We start from the raw sequence: 24,169 nt of genomic DNA on the forward strand, positions 1-24,169 counted from the left end.
CAAATACACAGGGCAGCTGGTTTGCAAGCAGCAGCCAGGTAAAGTCTAATTCAAAAAGGAACATTTTTCACTTAAAACAGCCTTATCTGGAGGCAGCAGGCTGAGGCATGAGATCAGAACAAATTTTTACTGGCAAACTTTCCATCTGCAGAGACCAAGATTCAAAGTGGGTTCTGCTCCAAAGTGAAAATAACTTTATAAGGACCGTCAGCAGTTACTCTGGTCCCTGAAGCTGCACTACATACAGGGTGGTAGCATTCATTCTGCAAAAGGATGACGATTGGAAAGGCATGTTTTCCTACATTTCCACATTTTTGTACACCAAAGACTGATATAAAAATTGGCTGATATAAAATGGTACCTACTTGGGCATTGGATTCTGGTGTTGCTGATGCTATTTAAAAGCCAGCTGAGGTTGTTTTCTTGCATTTCACTGTGAAAACCTCAATAAATTAACTAGGAAATGAAACATGTCCCTTTCCACCATAAGGCTTCTGTTCCAAGTGTGTGGTATCAGCTGGACATAGTTCCAGAATATGTGATTTTCAAGAGTTAGGAAAGTGCTAGAATAGAGGCAGTCAATCCACAAGAGAAGGATGGCTCCTGTCATTCCAGAGACGTGGTCTGACCCTTTGTTAGTGTTGCTGTGAGCCCCTGATCCATCTTAATTCAAGTAGATCCTGAAAGATGAGGATCACTGTCGTATGGTGCTTGGAGAAGTCAAGGGAGTTGAATGACCTCAGACTCCTCATCCTTCAGGTGTATGACCTGAGTAATACCTGGGTCTGGTTTACTTGTAAATTACTGCATTTGCTCATTTCACGTCCTTTTGCTGGTCAGTTCTGGTCTGTAAAAATAATTTGGCCTTTGGCTCCTTTCTGGAGCAGGAAGTTATTCTACAGTACAGTATATTCTTAGAGGTGCTGAGTACTTTCTCAACCACAGATGAGAAACACAGCCACCAGTGGTGGACCTTGTGAGTTCCTCTCACCATTTCATATCTGTTCCTACTATGTTGAGATGGGGAAAAAAAGGTGAAAAGGGCAGCCAGAGCCCACGTACATTTTGACTTGGAACATTCACTGTTAGTCCCATCTTTTCACCTTTGTTTTAAGCATGTTGATTCCTAGATCCCTCATACATTATATGCATTCTCTTCCTTCTTTTCTTTTTTTCCCATGTGAAATGAAGAGCTGTGGCACAGAAGAACCCCTCTGTCCAGTACTATGCAGGGGTGGGAGTGAACGCTTATGTGTGTGTGCTCCTGTCCTTCCTGCCCCAGGCACAGACACGCAGCACACGAGCTGTGCCCTGCACTTTCTGCCCAGAGTTTGAGCATCACGTGGAGTTTCTTTGTAATCTCATAATTCAGAAAAGCAGTGGAGAAGCCTCTTCTCTGGGGGAGCTCTTGCAGTCTGCCAGTATTTTTTTCTCTATCTACCATCAGAGCACCAAGTCGGGTAAGGACAACAGGTGTGATTGCAAGGACTGGATACTGGTGCAGAAGTCCCCTTAATTTTAGTATAGAAAAAAAAAAATCAGAATAATGGAATCATTTGGGCTGGGACTTGCAAAAACCCCCCTGCAATGAGCAGGGCCATCTTCCAGCAGGTCAGGTTGCTCAGAGCCCTATGCAGCCTGAATTTGACTGTTCCCAGGGAACTCTGCAGTTGCTAATAGATGTAATTACCTGAACTGTCTTCAGCAGAGACTGTTCCCCTTATGCAAAGAGTTTTTGAGACTCCCCGTGAACAAGATCCCCTCTTACCAGCTGTTCTCCAGTCAATCACCTCTAAGTCTTGTGTTCCAGTTCAGTGTGTTTACAAAATTATTTCTTTTCCAGCCCCTGGCAAATTGGCTGATAGAACATCTAGGGATTATCTTCTTGGGACAGTCACAATTCCAACCAGAGACCTGCTGACAAGAAGATCAGGTAATACAGCAGCACTGTGCTGCTGAGATTCTGTGCAAATGCTATTGTAATTCCTTAAAACTATTTTCATTCCTGTTTCAGGGGGTTGTTTTGTGGTTTTTTTGGTTTTTTTTAGACCAAAGCTCTTTCAGATGTTCCCCAAGTGTTCAGTAACGATCCTGTATTAGGAAAGTCATATAAAGGTTGTTGTTTGAAAATCTGTTTTCAGGGTTTAGGTTGTCTAGTGGCTGAATGAATATTCTGAGGCTACTATGAAGAAATTTAATTCCATGCCAACTAAAACCAGCACCTAAAATCCTTAGGATTTTATTCAGTGCTGTTTATTTTCTAGATAGAAAGTCCAAAAAGGATGTCAAGTCCATGAGTTGTAGTATTTAGTGCAGGACCAGTGGCTGCTTTTCAGATGTCAAAGCAGGAAACAAAAGTCTTAGATAATTAGAAAATAGTAGGATTAACTCTTTTTTTTTTTTAACTACATGTGAAATATCTCAGTGCTTCTTTTGGGTCCCTTCAGCTTCAGAATGTTCTGTGAAATTTCTGTGAAAAAATTACTAGCATATATGTCCACTACTGATCTCCTCTATCTAGCATTAATTCAGGATTATTATGCCTTGTAATAATGATGTTTTTATTATTCCCTTGGTTATTTCTCCTTTAATTTCAGTAAGGTTCTTGTTTTCTCCAGCCCAAAATTTTGGGGTTGTTTTTAATGGGAAGAGAGTAGGAAAGAAATGAGAATATAATTGGATATACAAGGAATATAGTTTCATTGTAAAATGGGTGTTGCTAATGAAGTGAAAATCTTTTGGGATCAGAACTCCTGAGGTTTTTAGAAGGCCAGTAACTTGTTGCTTTTTCAAATTAGAAATTATTTAATGAATTCCAAACAAGAAATAAACACTTGGAGTTCTGGTCCTTGACTGATGACCAGAGAGGTGACCATTGTTCACTGACATTTTTCAAAAGCTGGGATAAGTCTAATGTGATCTTTCCTCCCAAAGGTATTTCGGGCTGGTACCCAGTGACCCTCTCCGAAGATCCGATGCCTCCGCAGTGCACAAATGCCATGCAGGCCATTGTGGGAGGGCTGGAACTCTCTGTTGCCTTTGCCCATCAGGGTGACAGGGAGCGTGTTTTGGAGGCTGCCAAGCTCTTGGGGTGGAGCAGAGAGGAGATCCATGAAGACAGCGAGGACGAGAGCGGCGACTGGGAGCAGAACGCCGGTCCAGTGACTGTGACCATCTCCACCCCCAGGGTGTGGCTGCCACTCCACTGCGTGCTGCTCGAAGGCCAGACACACCTGCAGAGAAGCACTTCCTGCTACCTCAGGTACAAACTGTACGACCAGGAGGCCACGAGGACGTGGCTGAAGCGGCCAAAACTGAGTGACGACGCAGAGAATGTTACAGTGAACTTCAGGAAACCCAACAAGGTGACTCTCAGAAGGAGCCAGGGACTGCTGTGGTTCTTCAGAGAGGAGAAATTAGAAATCCAGGTGTGGTGGGCATATGGCAAGGAAAATGAGATGGAAAGACCACTTGATACCGATCGTCTTATTGGATCTGCCTATGTTGACCTGGCAGCGTTAGCAGAGAGATCAAGAAGAACACTGAGTGTTAGTGGTGAGTTCCTAAAACACAGGGTCACATTTCATTCCTCTTTATTGGCAATTGAATGTGGTTCCTTCTCTAGTCACTTTAAACAAAATGTTTACGGCTTTGTTTTGTCCTGCTCAGAATTACAGAATCCTGGGATGGTTGGGGCTGTAATGGATCTCTGGAGATCACCCAGTCCCACCCCCTGCCCAGGCAGGGTCACCTGGAGCAGGTGACACAGGAACACATCCACGGGGCTTTGGGATGTCCCTGGAGAGGGAGACTCCATGCCCTTCCTGGGCAGCAGTTCCAGAGCTCTGCCCCCCTCATGGGAAGATGTTCTTCCTCACATTGAGGTGGAACTTGTGGTTTAGTTTATGGCTTCTGTCATGTACATGGTACTCATCAGCCACCAGATTTGTGGACTGGTTGGCCCTTCTTTTAGATACACTCAGAGAAGGGAGAAAGAACAAGAGTTAAAGCAAATTTTTATGTAGGGTGTATGTTGTATTCTCCGTATCTGTCTATAAAATTATGCAGAGTCACTGTTTCTAGGGCTCTCAGGAAGTTGATGTGTTTTAATCTGAGCTACCGGGGGAAAATGAAGGTGTATCCAGTTTGGGGGATTGGTTGTGGTTTTTAATGTTTCCAAGCTTGTGCTTCTGAGTGATGACTGATGCAGAAATTACACTGAAAATCAAAATTTGTTCTACTGGTCTCACGTGAGATCTCTACAGTAATGAGCTACCAGCTGTTTTCCAAGCTCCTGCTTTTCCTTTGGCTCATTTAGCTGGTTGGTTGTGAATTCTCCTGCAGGTGTCTATCCATTGTTCAGATGCAACGCTGCAGACCTGGCAGGAGCTGCTGTGCGCGTTCACGTCAGCCTTGCTTCCACTCCTGCTGCTCTGCCCAGACTCCCCTGTGCCGAGGAATGCAGCAACAGTGAAGATGAAGGCACAGATGAAACCCCTGCTCTGAGCCAGCAGGTCTCTGACAAACAGCAGGTGGATATTCTCAGTTCAGAGATCACCAATGGCAAACCACAGGAAGAAGATGTGACGTTTCTGGAAAACACAGTTGCTGTCAGTATCCTTGTGGAAAGAGCAATGCATCTAAGTTTAAAAGGTAATATCACCACCCCCCCTTTCTTTTATTTCTTTCTTGTCTTTCTTCGTTCTTTCTTTGTTTTCTGTTTCTTTGTTTTCCTCTGGGATCTGTTCCTACTCCAGCAAAGTGAATGGCAGGGTTTGGTTTTGAACTTGGCTTCATGGGGTTGCAGCCCCAATCACTGTGCAAGTATAGGGAAAGCTGGAGGTTGAACTGTTCAGCCTGTCTTCATGAATAAAATCCGAAACATAAATAACATCATGTTACCTGTTGGAGATGACAGCTGGATTCTGAAATTCAGCATTATCTGAAGAACTAAGCCCCAAGTTAAGCATTGACTGAATAACTAAACCCCAAGACACTCCCATCTCAAAGACTCCTGCAAATTAGCATTTTTTGCACATAATAAATTTGTAAAGCTGGCTCACTGTACTCAGCTTTTGTTCCCCTGATAACACAGCTAAGAGTCAAATACAAGCTGTGATTTAAGGGTATGTAGTTCTAAAAGATTCTGAGCCCTGCAAATGGATTTTTATAATGATTCTAGAATCTTCTGGAATTCATAGTTTTTGGAAAACTGATGCGACTTTGTTTGCTCTTGCAAAGTTTTTGATGATATAAAGGAGGTTTCTTTTGAGTATTGCAGAAATATTGAAGTGTTTCTGTCTTCAACTTCTTATTTTAGGGGATTTTTAGAGGTAACTAATTGAGAGGCAGCTGATCCATTGAAACAAATACAGGCTGGTTTCAAGAAGAAATTTCATTCTTCATGGTTGCCAAGCAGGTGGCCCAGCATGGAGGGTAGCTCAAGCACTGGTATAGGGTCCTCAGGACATGGGTTTTATTCCTAGCTTTGCTTCTGACTTCTTAGATGATCTTGGGCAAATGGTTTTTATGTTTCTCCCTTGAGTATTCCAGTTTCTGCTCTGTAAAAGGTTCGTGTAATATTTGCTTCCATTGTAAATATAACATGCTATCAGCTCCACCAGTGAAAAGGAGTATTTTCTAGATGGAGGATTTCTTTGCTAATTTTGTCATTGTAATTGCTGAACTGCTTTTAGATTGTTGTTGTTGTTGTTATTAATTTAAAAATCTGTATTTAATTCTGTACCATTTCAGGAAGTCCCTTGACAGAACGTGAAGTAACAGCCCCCAGTAGCTGTGTATCATTTGCTGTTGCTGGTGCAGATGCTCCAGTAACCACTCCAGTGATAGAAAATACAGACTCGCCAGTCTGGGACTTCCAGCAACAAGCAAGGTGAGAGATGGGGATTCACACAGACACTCCCTGGATCTGACAGCCAGGCCAGGTGTGAAAAGGACATATAGTTTGGGGGTTTTAGCTCAGAGCTAGATATCTGACCTTAAATTAAAAGAGATGAATTGACTGCTTCAAGGAACCTCAGCAGATCAAGTCATATGTGGTACTATTCAGGAATTAACCTATGTGTTCCAATCTTGTGTCTTCTCCATTGTTTCTAATATCTGAATCACTTCAAACAACTTAAAAACTGTTCTACATTTAACACTTCGATTTTCCATTTGGTTTTTTTTATTTCCAGGAATGAAGTTCAAACATTACAGCTGTCAACCATAACCCCAGGGCTTTGCTGTCACTGTGCCATTGAGTCATGAAATAAACTGCATTTCCGTTCCTTCATGGTTTCCTTGTCCTGTCTTTTAAATGTACAGCAGGAGTGAGGAGAGGGAAATACTTCTTGAATAAGCAAAAGCCCAAACGATGTAAAGATATGTTATACTTTGAGGCTCAGTAATTTTGAGGTTTGTTTTGTTCCTGCCCCCATTGGTCCAGAAAGAAACTGATTTGTCTGGGTAGATAAATTTTACTGCTTTTTCCTGCTTTGCATAAAATATTATGATTTTTGTTCTTAACAGATTATCCAAAGAGCTTCTCCTGGATCCACAGCAAACCTTGGTCTTTAAAGTGTGGCATAAAGCAGGTAAAGTTTGTAGTGCAGTATTAAGAGGAGTGTGTTTTCTGCATCCCCTTCCTTAGCTGACTTGTCTTTCATGCAAGGAAAATAAATTCTGTTAAGTAAATTGGAGAGTAGAATTGTAATGACATTTTTTGCCTTGTGCTAGAAGAATACTACAGATAAATACCTATTGATTTCCTGGCCCTTGGCATCCTCCTTTTCCCCATTAATCATCTTACAAGGTTTGGTTCATCTGTATTCTCTCTGGTTTTATTTTGACGGTGCTTTAGAGGTTGGATTTTCCTGCTAAAAAAAATGCTGAAGGAAATTCTTAACTGCTTCCTTCATGTGCTGTTTGTTGTTGCTGGAGCTGCTTGAAGTGTGGCCAGGCAGCTGTAACAAAATACTTTTATTTCTTTCTTTTTACATATTGAAGTTCAGCTGTCTGATTTTTCCTTCAAAAATAAACTTCCTGTGTATCCAGAGTACTATGTGTACATACACAGTGATTCTCCTGCCAATCCCTCTCCGTGCCCTGGGCTTTCACTGCTTCTACAGGGACATTTTTAGCTGAATGTAACTGAGGTATGAATAATATTCCCCTATTGGGCAGGATTGTTCTGGACCTCGGGTCAGCTTCCAAGACATATTTCAAGGGCTGTGTTTTAGCATTCCTGAAAATTATTCATGTCCATGTATATGTGCTTCGTATCCTTCTTCCCCAGAGTCGGAGCGAGTGATAGGATTTGCATCTGTGGACCTGTCTCCTCTCCTTTCTGGCTTCCAGCTCGTGTGTGGGTGGTACAACATCACAGACTTCAGCGGGCAGTGCCGAGGGCAGATCAAAGTGGCCATTTCCCCTCTCCAAGCCATAAGTCATCTCAAAGAAGAAAGGCAGGCCAGGGTCCGAAGCCAGCCAGAAAGTTCTTCTGTATGTGCTTCCATTTCCTCTCCTCTCACACTTAATTGCATTGCTAATAATCAACACTCCAGGTTCCTGAGCAAATTCGCCGCTAACTCACAGCACTGTCATGGACCAATCATAAATGTACCAAAACCACTTCATTCCTTAGGAATTCTGCTCCAGGTTTCTGTGATAGCTGCAGGCCAATGCTCGTTACAACACTCCAACCAAATCATGAGCATCCCCACTGGCTTCACTCTGTCGTTGCTTCATGGGCGTTTGGGAATATTTTTTTTAGGAGGATACTGTGTGGATTTGGATGTCTGGGAGCATGGCATTGTTCTATTTGCTGCTTTGGGTGACCGCTGATGCTCGAAAACATACAAAAAACATACAGCAGATTCGGCTTTTCGTTGGTTAGGTAAAAATCTAATTTGTCAGGAATCGGTCTTTCTGGGATATTTGCCATTTCTTCTGGGTTTTTCTTTTTTCTCTAGACTTCCCAGATATGCTGGGGTGTGTTATACACATGTAATGGAGCCCTTACCCTACTTTCCATCAGTTTACTCTCTGATAGTATGGAGGGAATTAACAAAAGTGTCTGAAATGAAAGTGTTGTGAAATGGTACTTTGGCTCAGTGCTGGGAAATAATTTGAAAATTTAAAGCTATTTAGAAAGCCTGAGGTTTTGTTAGATCAGCAGGATAAGACTTAATTTCTCTTACTTTCTTGCTGTGAAAGACTCAAGTACAGTGTTCCTTTTCATCCTAGGTGAAGGTCAGCTTCCCAGCATATCCTAGTAATTCTACAAACTTGTCCAAGCAGATGTTGAATTCCTTGTCAAAGGAAGTCAGCGTTCCCACTCGGGAGCGGTAAGTCCACAGGCTGACAACCTTTTTTATTATTTTCAGGTCTCAGAAATACCTCTCTAAAGCCAATTGACTTTACTGGAAAAATGGCACACCCTGTCTAAGTGTGTCCACTGTGTTTGGGCTTAAAAATTAGTGGACATTCCCTTTCCCAGAGAGAGGGAGGTGCAGGAGGTAGCAATCCTGGGACAGGTTCCTGTTGACACAACCCAAATGTTCTTTTCCTTGTCATTGATATTTCCTGATGTGTTTCATTTGCATCCTTGTAAATTAGGATTTAAATGATGCCGTTGTTCAAACTGGCAGGTACTTGCTCCAGGCCCTCATAAGAATAAGGATTGTGTCTGTATTTGGTTTTATTTTTAGTAAGTGTAAATTAGAATAGAGCATCCCTGATGCATCCCCTTTATTTTGCATCCCCTTCTGTCCACGGCCAGTGAATGACAGCTGGTGAAATGCTGTAGTATTGCCTATTCCAGGAGTAAGACTGTCAGATATCCTGCAGTAACTCCTGCTTTCTGTTCTTTAAAATGAGTGAGAGAGTGTTTTAGTTCATGATTTGTTTGTTTAGCCTACAGAGATGATCCTTTTCCCATACATGTCTTTGAAGTTTAGAGGGACTGTGGCTCACCACTATGGGATCTAAACAACTAGCTTGGGAGCTGCCAGCAGGCATGGAAAACTCCCTACCAGCCACACCATTAACTTGAGTTTGGTATAAATCTGAAACAGTAAATGACATTCCTGTGGACATTTGAAAGAACTAGCTTCATCCATCGGTGGCTCTTTAGTGGATTTCAAGACATTGGGTATTCTTGGTTGACAGACTTTCCACAGTTAGAGGTTCCAGCCTGGTTGTTGATATTAAACACAGGCCTGTTGTTAGCAGGATTAGCCCCCCTGGCATGCACACGCCTCGACACGAAGAGCACATGCAGAACGTGCGCAGATTCCATGAATCCCTGCAGCAGGCGGAAGGGAACACGCGCCGGGCAGCCAGGCTGGAGTCGGCATCGCCGTCCTCACGCGCTGCTCTCCTCACTGCTCTCAGGTAAAGCAGGGCTCTGGCCAGCAGGGCAATGCCAGGCCTTAGGTTAGCAGGGAAGAGCTTGGAAGTGACGGCTCCAGTTCTAAGAAAATGAAGGTGAAACAGTGCAATAACTCATGAAGAGATTCCGGTGTGATTTACAGCGGGATGAGGCAAGGCTGGAAAATCAGGGGCTGGGTGGGAAGCTCCACGACAGGCCTGAGGTGCTGTAGCAGTGTGGTGGGCTGTTGAAGGGGAACAGCAACAGCAGCGTTTCCAAATCTGGAGAGAATGCTTGGATTTATCCATCCTGCTACTGCTGTCACACAACAGGTGCTACGAACCCAGTAGTCCCTTCACTTGACTTCCACAGGTACAAGAACAAGACTGTAAGCATTTTTGGGTTGCACGGGGCAGTGTATCCTTTCCCAACAGGATGTTTTTCTTCTTGCTAGAAGCACTGTTCTCTTGACTAGATTCTAGGTTTAAATGAGGTATAAATTTAGAAGAGTAGTATCTGTAGGAATATAGGGATGAAAGAGACTTCCTGAGGTATTCCATCCCTTCCCCTGCTACCACAAGCAATGTATCTTAAAATCCCTAGATCTTAAACACATAGAAATCCTCAGATTTTTATTAAGCTCAGCCATAAGTCAAGTAATATCCTTGGCTTTATGACTTTTGTTGGAAGGTCATCTCAAATCCAACTCATTTGATTAAGTAAGTTTAAAACTAGCTCTTTTTTAGCTTCCAGACGAAGTTTCATAGCCAAGTCAGGATTTGTTCTGGAGTGTTATCCTCTTGCTTAGAGCAACCTCAACACTTGCCTACTGATCTGTTTTTCAATAAAAACCTTTAATCCTCCATTTGCACATCTACATGTTGTTGACTAGGGTGATCCAACTTAAACCCAACTGCCACAGGCTTATTTTCCCCCTCTTACCGAATTTCTTACCACTGCTTGCAGGAAAAACTTGAGCGAGCTGGATGAGGTCCAAAGATACTTCAGTCAGAAGCTGACCAGGTCTTTTCCTGACTTCAGCACATCCAAACTAAGCCATGAGGAGTGGGAGACTGACCATCAGGGCTCGATGAGCAGAGAAGTGGATCCCAAAGGCTACCATCTTTTGGAAAAATCTAGTCAGTTGGTGTCTCAGGTCAGCAGCCTAATCAATGGTAAGTTGTTGCTGTGAGTAGCAAAATGACAAGAAAATCAAATCCCTGCTGATGCTTTTGAAATAACTTACCAGAGTAGAGAATAAGCTGGAGCCCAGAGCTACAGTTGCTGCCAGTGGAAAAGTTGCTCCATGCTTTTTCTGCCCATGGCTTCCTACAGGGAAGCAGCATTTCCAAGAGATGGAGTTGAACGGCACATCCCTATTATGCCAGAATTTGCCATTGTTGTATCACCACCTTGATCTTCTCTGTTTTTTCCCCTCTTTATTCTCCAAGGTTTTGTTCTTTTTATTTCCTTTCTCATCCTTCGCAATTTTTTTTACTGTTTTTTACATGCCTTCCTCTACAATCTGTTTCAGACTCTTCCTTCTCCTTTTCCTAATGTCCCCCACCATTCCCTTGGAGCAAGACTTGCCTCAAAATAGTTTGCCATCTTACCTAATACTGGTGAACTCAATTCCCAGAAGATGCAAGCAATGAATAGAATCTGCTCACTGGGAAACAAAAATAAGTGATTGTGGCTTTTTCAAGAATTTGCAAAATTTCCCATTGAGTTCATCCTTAATGCTTCTGTTTTTTCCTTAGCATTTCTGTTCTTCTGGTCTTGTCATTGGGAAACAGAGCAGAGCGTGCTCACATCAGCAGAGTGTTGGCAAAGCTGTGCATGTTTAGCTCCTAACCTTCCTTAGGACTTTCTGCCAAAAACCCAAATAAATCAAATATAAGCTGAACTGTTGCTCCATGCATTTACTGATGCTTTTTTTTTGTTAACCAGACTTGCAGACTGTAACTAAAAATAGCAAAGAAGCTTCTAATGCACATCAGGACAGCAGCAGGGAGCTGGGTGCTATGGATGTACCCAGCTGGAAGGGGGAAGGAGCCAGACCGGAAGGTCCTCAAGGCCGGCTGGAGTCGGACTCGCCCGGCGTTTCGAGTGACACACAGCAGCCGTGCAGTTCTGGGAGAGCTGTGTTTGAGAGACACATGTTGCACGAACTTCTAGGCCCCATTGTCCCTGAAGATGACCATCCAGTGGGTTATATCCAGGAAATCAAAGGTCCTTTTGCCATCCAGCCACACAGTGAAGAAGAATACGAAGAAGATGTTATAGAACCACAAACTCTTAATGAAATAACGACTGTAACAGACAGGACGAGCCCCTGGTCCAGTGTGATCTCCGAAACAGGGCAGGGGGATGAGCAGCATCCTCTCGACCCCAGGCCTGAAGACCAGCACTCCACAGATGCAGGTTGTTTCCAGAGAGGGAACAGCAGCACCTTGTCCAGCATCCTGCATGGGGACAGCCAGAGCGTGCTCAGCACCCTGAGCCTGCCCGTGAGCCCCCATGCAGGTGGGAACAGCCCCTGGGGAGCAGCAGGAGACTTCCACACCTTCAACAGCAGCACGGGAACAGCAGAGAAGGATCCACTTCAGCCCACTGGACAGAGCCTCTGGGACAGAGCACTGAACGCTGAACCTGCAAAGAAAAGTGTAGAGTTCCATGCAGGCTCCAAGGAACTGCCGCCATTCCCGGGAGACATAGGTTTGACCAATCAAAAAACCACTGAGAGGGAGGAGGAGGAAAGTGCTGAGGTTGTGAATGGAGATCATCAAGGCAAGGAAGGAAGTGGTTCTGATGGTAGCTGTGTTCAGAGTGTATCCGCCCAAGCTGGCTCGGAAAGAAATAGCGAGAGCTTCCCTGATGACAGCGGTGAAGATCCAGTGGAAGGGTCGGAAAACTCCGTCAAACCAAAAATCACTTTGTATCCTTAACTCTTTTCTTAAGCACTCCCTGTATTTGATGACTCTCCCTGCTTAGTTAGAATCTCCCTGGCCTCAGGAAAGAGAAATTTGCTATGTGAAGCTCTTCCCTGGGAAATGAATCCAGAAGTGGTGATCTGGGAAGGTCCATTACACTGTTTCACACAATGTAGTGATGACTTTCTTGCCACTTGTAGCCAATAAATTTTGTGATTTGTGAGAGTCGTTTTGTTTTGGGTTGTTCTGACATGCCTTCTTGCATTCTCTCCATGTTATTTTTCCCCATGTGTTAGAGCTCTTGTGTTTCTCCTGTATTAAAAAGAAACATGCTTTATTTTGCTTTTAAAATAGTTCCCAATGTTTCTTCCTCAAATTCCAAATCTCAGATTAAGTGTTGGAATTTTTTGCAGGATGAAGTCCTCTACAAATTTGTGAGGTGTTGTTTTAAAGCAAGTCAGTGTCCCATGCTCTGCGAGCCCAGGTGAGAGAACCAAGTGTTCAGAGCAATGGAATATAGATTAAAACAAATGAGATTCACTTTCAGACCTGTTAACAGCTGAAGCTTTTTCCACATCTGGACCTCTGTGCAACTGCACACTGCCAAAAGTTGTTCCTTAACAGTTCTGCTCAGATCTGACCCTGTTGTTCCAAACTTCTTCCTTCCACCCCAGGAGATGGAAGCCTCCATGAGACTGCTCAGCACTTCTTCTCATCCTTCCACATCTCCAAAAGTAAGTATGGGATGTCCTTTCCTTTATTGTCCAACTTAATCCATTCCTTAAAAAAGGAAAAAAAACTTCTCCCTTCCTTTGCTTGCCAGCACTCAACTTAGGGGTGATGGCTTCCAAATTGTGTCAAGGGGAATCTTCCTGGTACCTCTTCTGTCCGTGAGGATGGTTTCTAACATCCATGGCTGTGTTGTCTGTGAGCCTTATGCCTTTATATCAACCAGTTGTTCAGTATGCTTGGGAAATGTTCTTTGTGCTTTAATGTGAGGTGATATGCCTAATTCTGGGGAGTTCTAAATTGCAATTATGGCTTCAATTTATCTCTTTTAGATCAGGATGAAATGAGGGAGATACCTGGAGAGGTATCTTGTAACAGTTCTGAGACCCAGGGAGTAGCAGAATAACTGGAGTGATTGTTCCTCCTGCACCAAAGCTGGGGATTGCTGAGGTTTTGCTTTTTTATGTGCATAAAGATTTATTTACTGCGAGAGGTTTGTGGCTCAGTTGCTTCAAGGTCTTCGTATTTATCTTATTTTCAGTTCAGAAAAAGGGGTTATAAAAAAGAGAGTGAGTGACTTTTTGCATAGGCAGATAGTGATGGGTAAGGGGGAACAGTTTTAAACTAGAAGAAGGGAGGGTTAAATTGGATATTGGGAAGAAATCCTTCCCTGTGAGGCTGGGGAGGCCCTGGCACAGGGTGCCCAGAGCAACTGTGGCTGCTCCATCCCTGGAAATGTTCCAGGCCGAGTTGGATGGGGCTTGGAGCACCCTGGCCTAGTGGAAGGTGTCCCTGCCTGTGTCAGGGGTTGGAATGAGATAAGCTTTAAGGTCACTTCCCACCCAAACCATTCTGGGATTCCATGATCCTTTTCCAGCCCCAGCTTTGCTGTGGATGTTGATGTGGATCTGGGTGCTGCAGCAGCTGGGGCTGTTTGTTTACCACTCCCAGGTAAGATGATGCCTTGGTTCCTCTCCATATGACCTATGACACAAACACTTTAAGGAACATTTATGTCACTGGAAACAGCTTGTCTGATGAATCAAAACAGACTCAGACTGGTTCTAATAGCTCTGAAGTCATGGAAAGCTGTGGTTTAATACTAATACCAGCTTTACTTGAATCCCCTCTCTGCAGCACTGAGCTGAGTGGCTGGAAATACAGCCCTGAAAATTATTACTAATTAGGTAAAATGTTAGCAAGGCGCTATTTGGATATTTTGATCTTAAAGCAGCTTAATTCCAGGATTAGCTGGCACTAATCCTTTGCTGCAGGACTTGTAAGGTGTGCTGAGACAGGATTCAGTTGTGCCTTGTGCATCAAACCCCCTCTGTGAAGAACCAGTTTTTCACTGCTACCAATGCACAGAGTTCAGAAAAATGCTTCCTCATAGTTTTGGTTTTAACTGGCCTTTGGAACATCAGTTTCTAAAGCTGGGCTTGGTTTGGTTCTGCACAACACCAAGCATGACAGTAAGGCTGAAATCTGAGCTGTCCTCTGGACATCACCAGAGCCCTCACTCACTTGGCAGCTGGCAAACGTCTCTCGTGGCCTTCCTAGTGCTCCTGCCCCCTCTCCCTGGCTTGTCTGACTCCCTGTTTTACCCATCTTCTTCCTGGAATGATGAAGCAGTGGTGTGGAGCTGGGCAGCATTTGAGACAAAAAGGTTGTCTCAGCTCCTGCTGTGAGGACATGGGTCCCTGAGAAGGTGCTGCAACAGTTCAGGCTCAGCATGGATGCTGTGACCAACTTCCAGGGATCAGAGTTTTGTAGAGCCTCACAAAACCTCTTTGTTTTTTACTTCTTTTCTCTATTACATCAAACTAAGGCTTCCCGTTCTTGAGGTCCTTCCCAGCTCTTGTCTTCCACACTGCTCACCTGCTCTGAGTGGGGGCTAGCGGATAGGTTTGAAAAATCAGAGCATTGATAAACTTTTCCATAAAATCACAGAATCCCAGAATGGTTTGGGTGGTAAAGAGCCTCCTCTTGTTCCACCCCCTGCCATGGGCAGGGACACCTTCCACCATCCCAGGGTGCTCCAAACCCCATCCAGCCTGGCCTTGGACACTTCCAGGGGTCCAGAGGCAGCACCAGCTGCTCTGGGCACCCTGTGCCAGGGCCTGCTCACCCTCACAGGGAACAATTCCTTCCCAATATCCCATCTGTCCCTGGCCTCTGGCAGTGGGAAGCCATTCCCCCTTGTCCTGGCACTCCAGGCCATTGGCTAAAGTCCCTCTCCAAATACCATGCTATTTTTTTTTCCCCCTCGCCTCTAGGAATATTCCGAAAGGATAAGAAACTTACATGGAAACCAGCTTTACTCGGAATAATTCATATTTGTGTGTACATAGATTTACTGTCAGTGTGAATTAGAAATAACACAGCCTTGGGCAGATTCACAATCGCTTTGTATGTTCCAAAATTGCAAATGGCAGCAACAGCCAAAGCATCCTTTCTTGGTTGTGTTGTTTCTTCTTGATCTGCTGGATGTTCCTGATTTCCTGCCTGGAAAGCAGGAGTAGGTGCAAGGCCACTGCCAGGGTAGGTTGTAGCCTGTTAACACAGATCTGTTTGCCCTCCATCCCTGTGCACAAACAGAACTGCTGGGCAAACTTGCTGAGCCACAGTGCTGAATCATTCTCTGCCCCCCAGACTGGAATTCTTTGACCTTGGAAGAGGCCATGTCCCCACCATGACCTATAACATGCTCATGAATCTGCTTTAGTCCAGCCCCTGGCACACAGGCACTGGATAATCCTTGGCTGGTTTCAGTGTCCCTGCCATTCCTATAAAAAGAAAAGTGAAGCGTGGTCCTCGAGTCCCCTTTCCTCTTAGATCTTCCCCATGGAACATGTGTGCTTCCTGGCTGAGCACCAGACACTTGGAGTCTGAGAGACAGAGACGGAGAAACCTGGGATGGGCACTGACCTGAACCTGTTCTTGGGGTGAGGAATGGTGTAAATGACATTTCGGATGTGTGCTCTGGAAACTATGCAGGAGGATAAAACTGACAGTCAGAAACTGCCTGTGAGATGGTTTAAAGGAAGGTTTGGTGTCCAAAAAAGAGCAATGGAGTTGGGGAAGGGGCTGGAGCATTAGGAGCAGCTGAGGGAGCTGGGAAAGGGGCTCAGCCTGGAGCAAAGGAGGCTCAGGGGGGACCTTGTGGCTCTGCACAAGTCCCTGACAGGAGGGGACAGCCAGGGGGGTGTGGCATTTAAGTAAAACCTTATAAAATGAAGGCCTTGTTGCCTTTGTAAAATTATGGCTCAGGCCTGTTACTTCAGCTAGAGGACTGTGAGAAAAGTCTGTGATTAATTAGTTTTTACCCGTGAGAATATAGTATCAACAGAAACATGCAAGTTAAGCAACAGAAGGAGAAAAACAGCAGTATATCCACACTTGTTATTTTTCTGAATGCTTGAATGCTTATGCTCTAGGTAGCCAGTGGTAGCATATTGAAGTTAGTAATGGCCAAGGAGTCTATTGCAGTAGTTTAGCTGCACACAATGAGTGTGTAACACGAATGATGACATACAAAAGGTGTATAAAAGAGGCTGCTTTGTTTGATAAACAGCTTTTTGCCCTTTGTCCAAGGCACTGTCCGTGTGTGTCGTGACTGCCTCAACAGTGACAGGGGGCGGTCAGGCTCTGCTTCCAGGGAACAAGGGACAAGACAAAACAGCCTCAAGCTGTGTCGGGGAGGTTCGGGTTGGATATTACGGAAAATTTCTTCCCCCAGAGGGCTGGCCAGCCCTGGCACAGCTGCCCAGGGCAGTGGTGGAGTCCCCATCCCCAGAGGGACTTAAAGCTGTGTGGATGTGGCACCTGGGGACATGGGATAATGGTGGCCTTGGCAGTGCTGAGGGAACAGTGGGGCTCCATGATCCTACAGGTCTTCTCCAACCTCAGTAATTCCATGATTCTATGGTTCTGGTCACATGTCTGAGCTGGGAGTGTTAACGGTGCTTTTAAGCCTTGCTCATTTTGATTCACACCTGTTCATGTAAAATAGCAGCAGGAACTGCTGTTAAGCCTTTCCACAGCTGGAAGTTCATTTTTAGGAAGGTCATTAGGATAGATGCACACATCTTAACAGCATTTCATCCTGCACATTGGGCAATGGTAGGAAAATGGGAGGAGGTGTATTTTAGCTGCTCATCTCTGAAACAACATGCCAGTGGTGTGTTTTCCAAGCACACCGATTTCCTGACTTTGGGAGCAAACAGACTGCTCTCCTTCGCCTCAGTGACGTCAGACAGCACCAGGCACCTGCTCTTGTGTTGTGGCTTCAGAGTACAGGGCGCTTTAGGGGTATTAGATGTTAGGAAGGAATTCTTGGCTGCGAGAGTGATGAGACCCTGGCACAGGTTGCCCAGAGAAGTGTCCAAGGCCAGGTTGGATGGGGCTTGGAGCAAGCTGGGATAGTGGAAGGTGCCCCTGCCCATGGCAGGGGGTGGCACTGGATGAGCTCTAAGGTCCTTTCCCACCCAAACCATTCTGGGATTCTATTCCTTACATTGAAAATAGGAGGTGCTGGCTCTCCATCCCTGGCTGTGCAGGACATGTGGCACGTGTGAAAGGGGAGCTGTGGAAGGCAGGAAATGCAGCTTCATGCACCTTTGAAATAGGGTAATTGGCAGATTGGGGGAATTTCCTAGAGAGATGCTTTCAGATGCTGTGCTGAATTCAGGGATCAACACAGAGCCTGGTCACTGCTCCTCTCCAGCCATTCCTGACCTTTCAGCCGTTCCTTGGACAGATGGGCAGAAAACAGCATGGGAGGAATGAGCTACTGTCCTGGTCTCTGGACGGCCCTGTCCAAGGGAGGTGCTTTGCCCAGCAAGCAGCTCTCTCTGCTGGTTTTTAAGCTTTTGCTGTGGCCAGGTCTGCATTTAATCTCTCTTGGCTCCTTACATTTTGCTGTAGGAAATTCATCCTGGAGAATAGTTAAGAAGAAAGAAGAGCAGAGCAAAGATTCTCCTAATTATCCATGTCTGTTAGTTCAGTGCGATAAAAACAGGAAGTGTTTTAAAGTATTTTACCTGCAGGCTGTCATCTGAGCCTGTAATGCACAGGTTACCAAACACAAAGACTCATTTATTCCTAAAAAAGCCATTTCCCTCTCCAGAGGGTACATATCAAAGTGCACCAAAACAGGATCCTGGTGCTGCTCTCTTGTGAGGAAGCTGATCCCCTCAGGAGACCTTTCCCAAGGCTAAGAGAAGCAGCCCAGTCATGTAGGTGAAAGGCCAGATTGGCAGATCAGTTTTCCTGAAGACCTTCCTGGCCCCACAGCTTCCTCCTCTAAAGGCTCCCAGAGCAGGATTGCTTTTCTCAGTGCTTCATGGGCACAGCCCAGCTCTGCACTAGTTGGGGAGAAATGTGTGTTTCTTTGTATGCTGAAATTGCTCATCTTCTAGTGCTGCTGGAACATCTGGGACAAAGCCAGGCTGCGGGGAGGCTGCAGGCAAAGCACAGAGGCGATGACACTGCTTAAACCAGGGCTTTTCCTCTCATGGGCTGCTGCTTTGGGGTCCCTGCAGGCAGCTGAGCCTGGCCCACCCCATTTATCATGGAATCACAGATGATTTCGGCTGGGATGGACCTTAAAGCTCATCCAGTGCCACCCCTGACATGGGCAGAGACACCTTCCACTATCCCAGATTGCTCTAAACCTCATCCAGCCTGGCCTTAAACACTTCCAGGGATCCAGGGGCAAGCACAGCTTCTCTGGACACCCTGTGCCAGGTCCTCTAAACACTTCCAGGGATCCAGGGGCAAGCACAGCTTCTCTGGACACCCTGTGCCAGGTCCTCTCCACCCTCACAGGGAACAATTCCTTCCCAATATCTAATCTAAATCTCTCCTCTTTTAGTTTAAACCAAGTAGCTACCTTGTCCTTTCAGCAGGCTTAAGATTTGCTGTGAGAGAGCATTTCCTTTTCCACTGTGAGGAGATTTGGTCTTCAAGGTTCTGCAAATTATAAAGTAAAATAATAATTGAAAACCAAAACGCAGTCAGGTCCCAGTGACTACACCACTGTCATTCCTTTGTCTTCATACAGGGAGACTTGGCTGAGGATGGATGCTCACAAGTTCAGAGGTCACACACAGGAGCCCTGTTCCAGGACTCGGATTGTTCTCTTTCCCATTGGGGTGGTTTTTTCTGTGTCTCCCAACTTGTCACCCTCTGCACAACCCTGTGGTTTGCCACGACCTGAAACCAAGCACAGGGCAGAGCTCTCACAGCTGGTCTCTTCTCTCCCCAGAGCAGGAGTGGAGCAGTGCCCAGAGGAATCCCCTACCGAAGACCAAATCATCCCCGGCCCATCCCCGACCTCTCAGAAGAGGAAGCCAAAAGAATCGCCAGGATCTTCTCTGCTCAGCTCTCCAAGAAGGAATAGTGTTGGCAACAGACCGTCCACGGCAGAGCTTCCTAAGCCATGGCCGGATGCATTGGGAAAGGCTGAGCCCTCCAGTGAAGGGGAGGTGGAGGCCACAGCTTTCAGGCTCTGTTTTTAGTTTGCCTAATTGGTTAGTTAATTGAAGTTCCCTATTTAGAAGGGCTTAAAACCTGTGGTCACCCACGGGGAGCTGCATCTTACAGGGGCAGGTCCCCACGGAGACGCACCCCTGTGGGTAATCCATGACCTGTTACCTGCTCTCCAGGTAATCCAGTTTTAGGATTTATTCCTGTGAAATGGCCCTTTCAAAAACAGTTGGTGGGCAGCACAGTTCTCGGTTTCCACAGGTGCCCAAAGGGCTTGTGTGAACGCAGGCCAAGGGCACTGTAAAATCTGGCGGGTGTACAAAAGAGGGTGACTAGAAAGATGAGACTTTTATATTTATATTTAAATTATTTTTGTACACTTTTCAGAGAACAGACTTTGATGCCAACAGAACTCAGTTATTTTTGTACTGCTCTCTCCAGTTTGTTTCAATAAAAATCCCCTGGTTTCTTGTCAGCCCCTGCAAAGTGTCCCGATGCCAGGGCAGGAACCTTCCCTCAACAGGGGACAGGCATCTCTGCCACGTGAGCTTGTAAGTCAGAGAAATGCTGCTGGAAGCTGGGGTGGCCAGGAGCACGTGGAAAGATCACTGCTTTGCCAAGGAATTGAGTATCACCGTGCAGCGCAGCCCACGTGGGTCACTTCCAATCTGAGCTGCTTTTCAAACCATGCATGGAATTCAGGATTTAAGCAGCCAAAGGATCAGCATCCCTTTTTTCTCCCACTTGTGCAGTGTTGTTTTTCCCAGGAGCCACCCTGAATGCGTAATTCACTGCTGGCACAATTTGCCCTGTGCTTGTGGCCCCTTTCCCTGCCCTTGCTGTGTCAGGATGGGAGGTGAAGGTGCCCAGTGTCCCCTGGAAGGACAGGAGTGACGTGCAGGCTGCTTTCTCCTGATGGCATCCCCAAAAAAACTCAGGCGGGATGCCAGCTGGACTGGGATTACTGTCACAGAGGAGGTCACAGCATTGGCCCCTGAGCTGTATCTTGGGCACGAGGTAAACAGGTAAACAGCGTCTTCCTTTCAGGTTTAGGTCAGCAGTGGAGCCGGGCAGGAAAACAAGGCAGAAGCCATCTGGAGAGGGGCATCAGTGCCAGGCAGCTTTTGTCTGGAGCCTGAGGGATGGAGCGACGGTGGCTTCGGGGTGTCAGGACCACACCAAGTTCCCCTTGTGCAAGGCAAGCTCAGGTGCAAGTGCGGAGGCTCACAGCACATCCTGAGGGCCCTTTCTGTGTGTGATGCTAATGAGCATCAAGGGTTAAACACACAGAGTTGTTTTAAAATGGGGGGAAAAGGGGCATTTCTTCACTCCACCTTGGGTGCTAATGAGCATCAAGGGTTAAACACACAGTGTTGTTTTAAAATGGGGGAAAAGGGGCATTTCTTCACTCCACCTTGGCCTCTAGCCTCTTGTCCTGAGCCCAGTAGCCCAGTCCGTTCTGGCAGCCTGAGACCCAGTGCCCTGCCACGCTCCCAAGGGCAACATGGGTTTGATGGTGGATTTCACTCCAAGGTGCTCACCCGGCCCCTGCTCCACGTGAGCTTGGGGAACACGTTCCACCATGCAGAGGCAATCCTGCTGGGAGCACGGCAGCTGTCTGGGATGGATTGTGGTCCATGGTCTGTGTCAGGCAAAGGGATTCAACCTGCCCTGCACAAAGATCTCAGTGCTGCACTGCCTCCAAACCACTTGCTGTAAAGCCTTGGGGCAAGGGTTTTCTGCATCTTGTCCTTGCCGGAGTAGTTTTAGGGTAAAAACCTCCTCAGTCCTATGCAGGGGGTCTGGGCAGGACCCTTCTCCCCATGCCTGAGCCTTGTGAGGAGAGAAGAGGGCTGAAACAGCCACCTCATCACGGGTGCCAGGTGACCCAGTCCCATCAACTCAAATGCCACCAGGGGAACACTGTCTTTCTGTCACCCGATCTGTGGCTGCTGGAATGTCCTCGTGGGTGCTATATAAGGGTGGGGCCAGCTCGGCTCTCAGGGCACTGCCTGTGCAAGGCAGGAGCTGGAACACTGTGCCGAGGTTCCTATGGTGAGGCCACGGAGGGACATGGCTCTGGGCAGTTCACTCTGGGGAGATAATCTCGCCCAGCAACCCCCGTTATGGGTGGGATAGGGAAGGGTGGGCATTGGTGAATCTCCATGCTGAGCAAGCCCTGTGCCTCAGTTTCCCCGGGATAGAAGTGAGGAGACAGGGCAGGATACGGTTTTTGAAATGGACCAAAGCCACCGAGAGCCACCATGGCACATCATCACCTCCGTCACCGAGCAGGACACCCACAAGAAGCCCCATCCTGATGCGCTCTCCCGGCTCCTCCACAATCCCCTCCTCTCTTCCAGCCCCTCTGCCACCATGGTGGGTCTGAAGCCCCCCGAGGTGCCCCCGCCAGCCGCCGTGAAGTTCGTCAGCGCGGGGATGGCCGGCTGCATCGCTGACCTGTTCACCTTTCCCCTGGATACCGCCAAAGTGCGGCTGCAGGTACGGTCTGCCGGGCCCCCAAAACCCTGTGGGCAAAGGGAGCCCATGCCAGCTCTAGCACAGAGCTGGTGGTGCTTGGGGAGGAACAGAAGGTGGGGTGACATAGTTGGCACCCCACAGATCCAGGGCGAGGTGAGGATCCCCCGGACCATCAGCTCTGTGGAATACCGGGGTGTTTTGGGGACACTGAGCACCATGGTGAGGACAGAGGGAGCCCGCAGCCTCTACAGTGGGCTGGTGGCTGGGCTGCAGCGCCAGATGAGCTTCGCCTCCATCCGCATCGGGCTGTATGACTCTGTGAAGCAGCTCTACACCCCCAAGGGCGCTGAGAGTGAGTGTGCAGGCAGTCTGGACATCCCTGCACACCCCCTTCCTGATGCACAGCCCTCTCCCAGAGAGAAGCTTACCCTGGGGGGCACAACTCCCCAAGATGACCCTCTGTGAGGCACCACGGGCCCCTCACCCTGGGGTCCCCGCAGGGCCGGTGGTCCCTGCAGGGCCAGGAGCCCCAATACCTGCCCTCTCCAGACACAGGCATGGTCGTGAGACTCCTGGCTGGCTGCACCACGGGAGCTGTGGCCGTGGCCTGTGCCCAGCCCACCGACGTGGTCAAGGTCCGGTTCCAGGCCAGTGGGGCGCTGTCAGACAGTGCCCGCCGGTACAGCGGCACCATGGATGCCTATCGCACCATCGCCCGGGAGGAGGGGTTCCGCGGGCTCTGGAGAGGTAGGAGGAGACAGGGATGGGCATGGGAAAGGGATGGGGTGGGAATAGAAATGGAAACGGGGACGAGGAAGGGAAGAGGTATGGGGACAAGAAGGAGGACAGCAGGGTTTGGGCACCTGCCCAGGGTGCTCCAGGAGGGGCTGTGACCAGCATTCCCAATGCCACCACCCTCCTGCCCAGGGACGCTGCCCAACATCGCCCGCAATGCCATCATCAACTGCGGGGAGCTCGTCACCTACGACCTCCTCAAGGACGCGCTACTGCGGGCACAGCTCATGACAGGTGAGGACGGCATGGGGGGACATGGCCAGGTGCCATCCCTGTGCCCGCAACATCCAAGCCCCGGCTCTTCCCCACCTTTAGACAACGCCCCATGCCACTTTGTGGCCGCCTTTGGCGCTGGGTTCTGCGCCACAGTGGTGGCATCACCGGTGGACGTGGTGAAGACGCGGTACATGAACGCCAGCCCCGGGCAGTACCGCAACGCCCTGAGCTGCCTCCTAGCCCTGCTCATGCAGGATGGCCCCGCCGGCCTCTACAAGGGGTGAGTTGAGCACCTGCAAACTCGCTGCGATGACTGCACGGATCCGTGGCATTGAACCCCAGATATTCCAACCCACGTGCTGGGCTTTGGGGATGGGCATGTCCCCGGCAAGTCCCCTTCAGCACTGCTTTTCCCGGCACAGCTTCGTCCCGTCCTTCCTGCGGCTGGGCTCCTGGAACGTGGTGATGTTTGTGTCATACGAGCAGCTGCAGCGCGCCATGCTGCTGGCGCGGCCGGCCCTGGCGTGAGCCCTGCGGCGCCTCTCGCCGGCCCAGCGAGGCTCAGCATCAATTACATTAATTGCTGAAGCGCTGGGGGCAGTGAAGCCACACGCTCGGGGAGGGACACGAGAGACGGAAGGAGAAAGGATGCTGTTTGAGGAGAAACATGGGAGAACTGAGGTTTTCAGAGAAGAATTTTAAGGGACAAAGGAATAAACGTTTCTTGGCTTTCCGGCCAGGAAGAGCAGCGCTTCCCAAGAGCAGTGGTATGGGCAGGTGGGACCAAGCTGAGGGCCAGAGAATCCCTGTTATTCCTTACTGGCGCTTCTAATAAACCGCCCCTATGGGGTCTGATCACAGCGTGGCTCAGGGTTTCTTTACCTTTTTGGGGGGTTGAAGGTCATTGTCTCAGCTCCACACGTGACACCAGTCAGGCTCACATTCTCTACCACTTTTGGTGCACTGAACATTTTCCCATTAATCCCTAATTATTCAGGTCTGTCGCAATCACCAGCAGCATCTCCAACCTTTTGCCCTGCCAAGGCGGCAGCAGATCCCTGACCCTTGCCAATCCCATTAAAGCCTCAAATGGTCCCTTTTTAGGACAGTGAAAATGTACATCCTAAGCAGGAGAGGACACAGAATTCTCTTT

At 47.6% G+C, this 24,169-nt stretch overlaps 2 protein-coding genes across 3 annotated transcripts in view; both read left to right on the forward strand.

Annotated features, from left to right (window-relative positions):
• C2CD3 (C2 calcium dependent domain containing 3) overlaps positions 1-19,999 on the forward strand; it is a 38,476-nt gene extending 18,477 nt beyond the window's left edge. Inside the window, exons 22-35 of the mRNA XM_017727079.1 lie at positions 6-38; positions 1,192-1,460; positions 1,844-1,933; positions 2,935-3,555; positions 4,345-4,653; positions 5,755-5,893; positions 6,532-6,596; positions 7,298-7,503; positions 8,248-8,348; positions 9,235-9,396; positions 10,340-10,548; positions 11,324-12,311; positions 12,941-13,040; positions 19,304-19,999. Coding sequence (XP_017582568.1) covers positions 6-38; positions 1,192-1,460; positions 1,844-1,933; positions 2,935-3,555; positions 4,345-4,653; positions 5,755-5,893; positions 6,532-6,596; positions 7,298-7,503; positions 8,248-8,348; positions 9,235-9,396; positions 10,340-10,548; positions 11,324-12,311; positions 12,941-13,040; positions 19,304-19,438 — 3,427 coding nt within the window. The 3' untranslated portion in view covers positions 19,439-19,999. The remainder of the gene's footprint in view (positions 1-5; positions 39-1,191; positions 1,461-1,843; positions 1,934-2,934; positions 3,556-4,344; positions 4,654-5,754; positions 5,894-6,531; positions 6,597-7,297; positions 7,504-8,247; positions 8,349-9,234; positions 9,397-10,339; positions 10,549-11,323; positions 12,312-12,940; positions 13,041-19,303) is intronic.
• Positions 20,000-20,894: 895 nt separating this feature from the next.
• Positions 20,895-23,876, forward strand: LOC103625228 (mitochondrial uncoupling protein 3). 2 transcript variants are annotated; one of them, XM_008644635.2, is made up of 7 exons: positions 20,895-21,579; positions 21,888-22,026; positions 22,147-22,357; positions 22,555-22,752; positions 22,933-23,034; positions 23,116-23,296; positions 23,439-23,876. In XM_008644635.2, the coding sequence occupies exons 1-7, from the start codon at positions 21,431-21,433 to the stop codon at positions 23,542-23,544; spliced, it is 1,086 nt and encodes a 361-aa protein (XP_008642857.2). In that variant the 5' UTR covers positions 20,895-21,430; the 3' UTR covers positions 23,545-23,876. The 2 variants fall into 2 exon arrangements, with proteins under 2 accessions (XP_008642857.2, XP_017582590.1); XM_017727101.1 differs by having other exon boundaries at positions 22,933-23,296.
• Positions 23,877-24,169: the final 293 nt, after the last annotated feature.

Source organism: Corvus brachyrhynchos, unplaced genomic scaffold (assembly GCF_000691975.1).
Source record: "Corvus brachyrhynchos isolate BGI_N302 unplaced genomic scaffold, ASM69197v1 scaffold412, whole genome shotgun sequence".
Classification (NCBI taxonomy): domain Eukaryota; kingdom Metazoa; phylum Chordata; class Aves; order Passeriformes; family Corvidae; genus Corvus; species Corvus brachyrhynchos.

Excerpts from the sequence above, each read along its gene's own strand:
- LOC103625228 (XM_017727101.1), top strand. The coding sequence starts at position 21,431 with ATGCCACCAGGGGAACACTGTCTTTCTGTCACCCGATCTGTGGCTGCT. Across the intron at positions 21,580-21,887 it reads ACTGTGCCGAGGTTCCTATG|CCCCTCTGCCACCATGGTGG; the intron begins GTGAGGCCACGG and ends CCTCTCTTCCAG. Across the intron at positions 22,027-22,146 it reads CCGCCAAAGTGCGGCTGCAG|ATCCAGGGCGAGGTGAGGAT; the intron begins GTACGGTCTGCC and ends GGCACCCCACAG.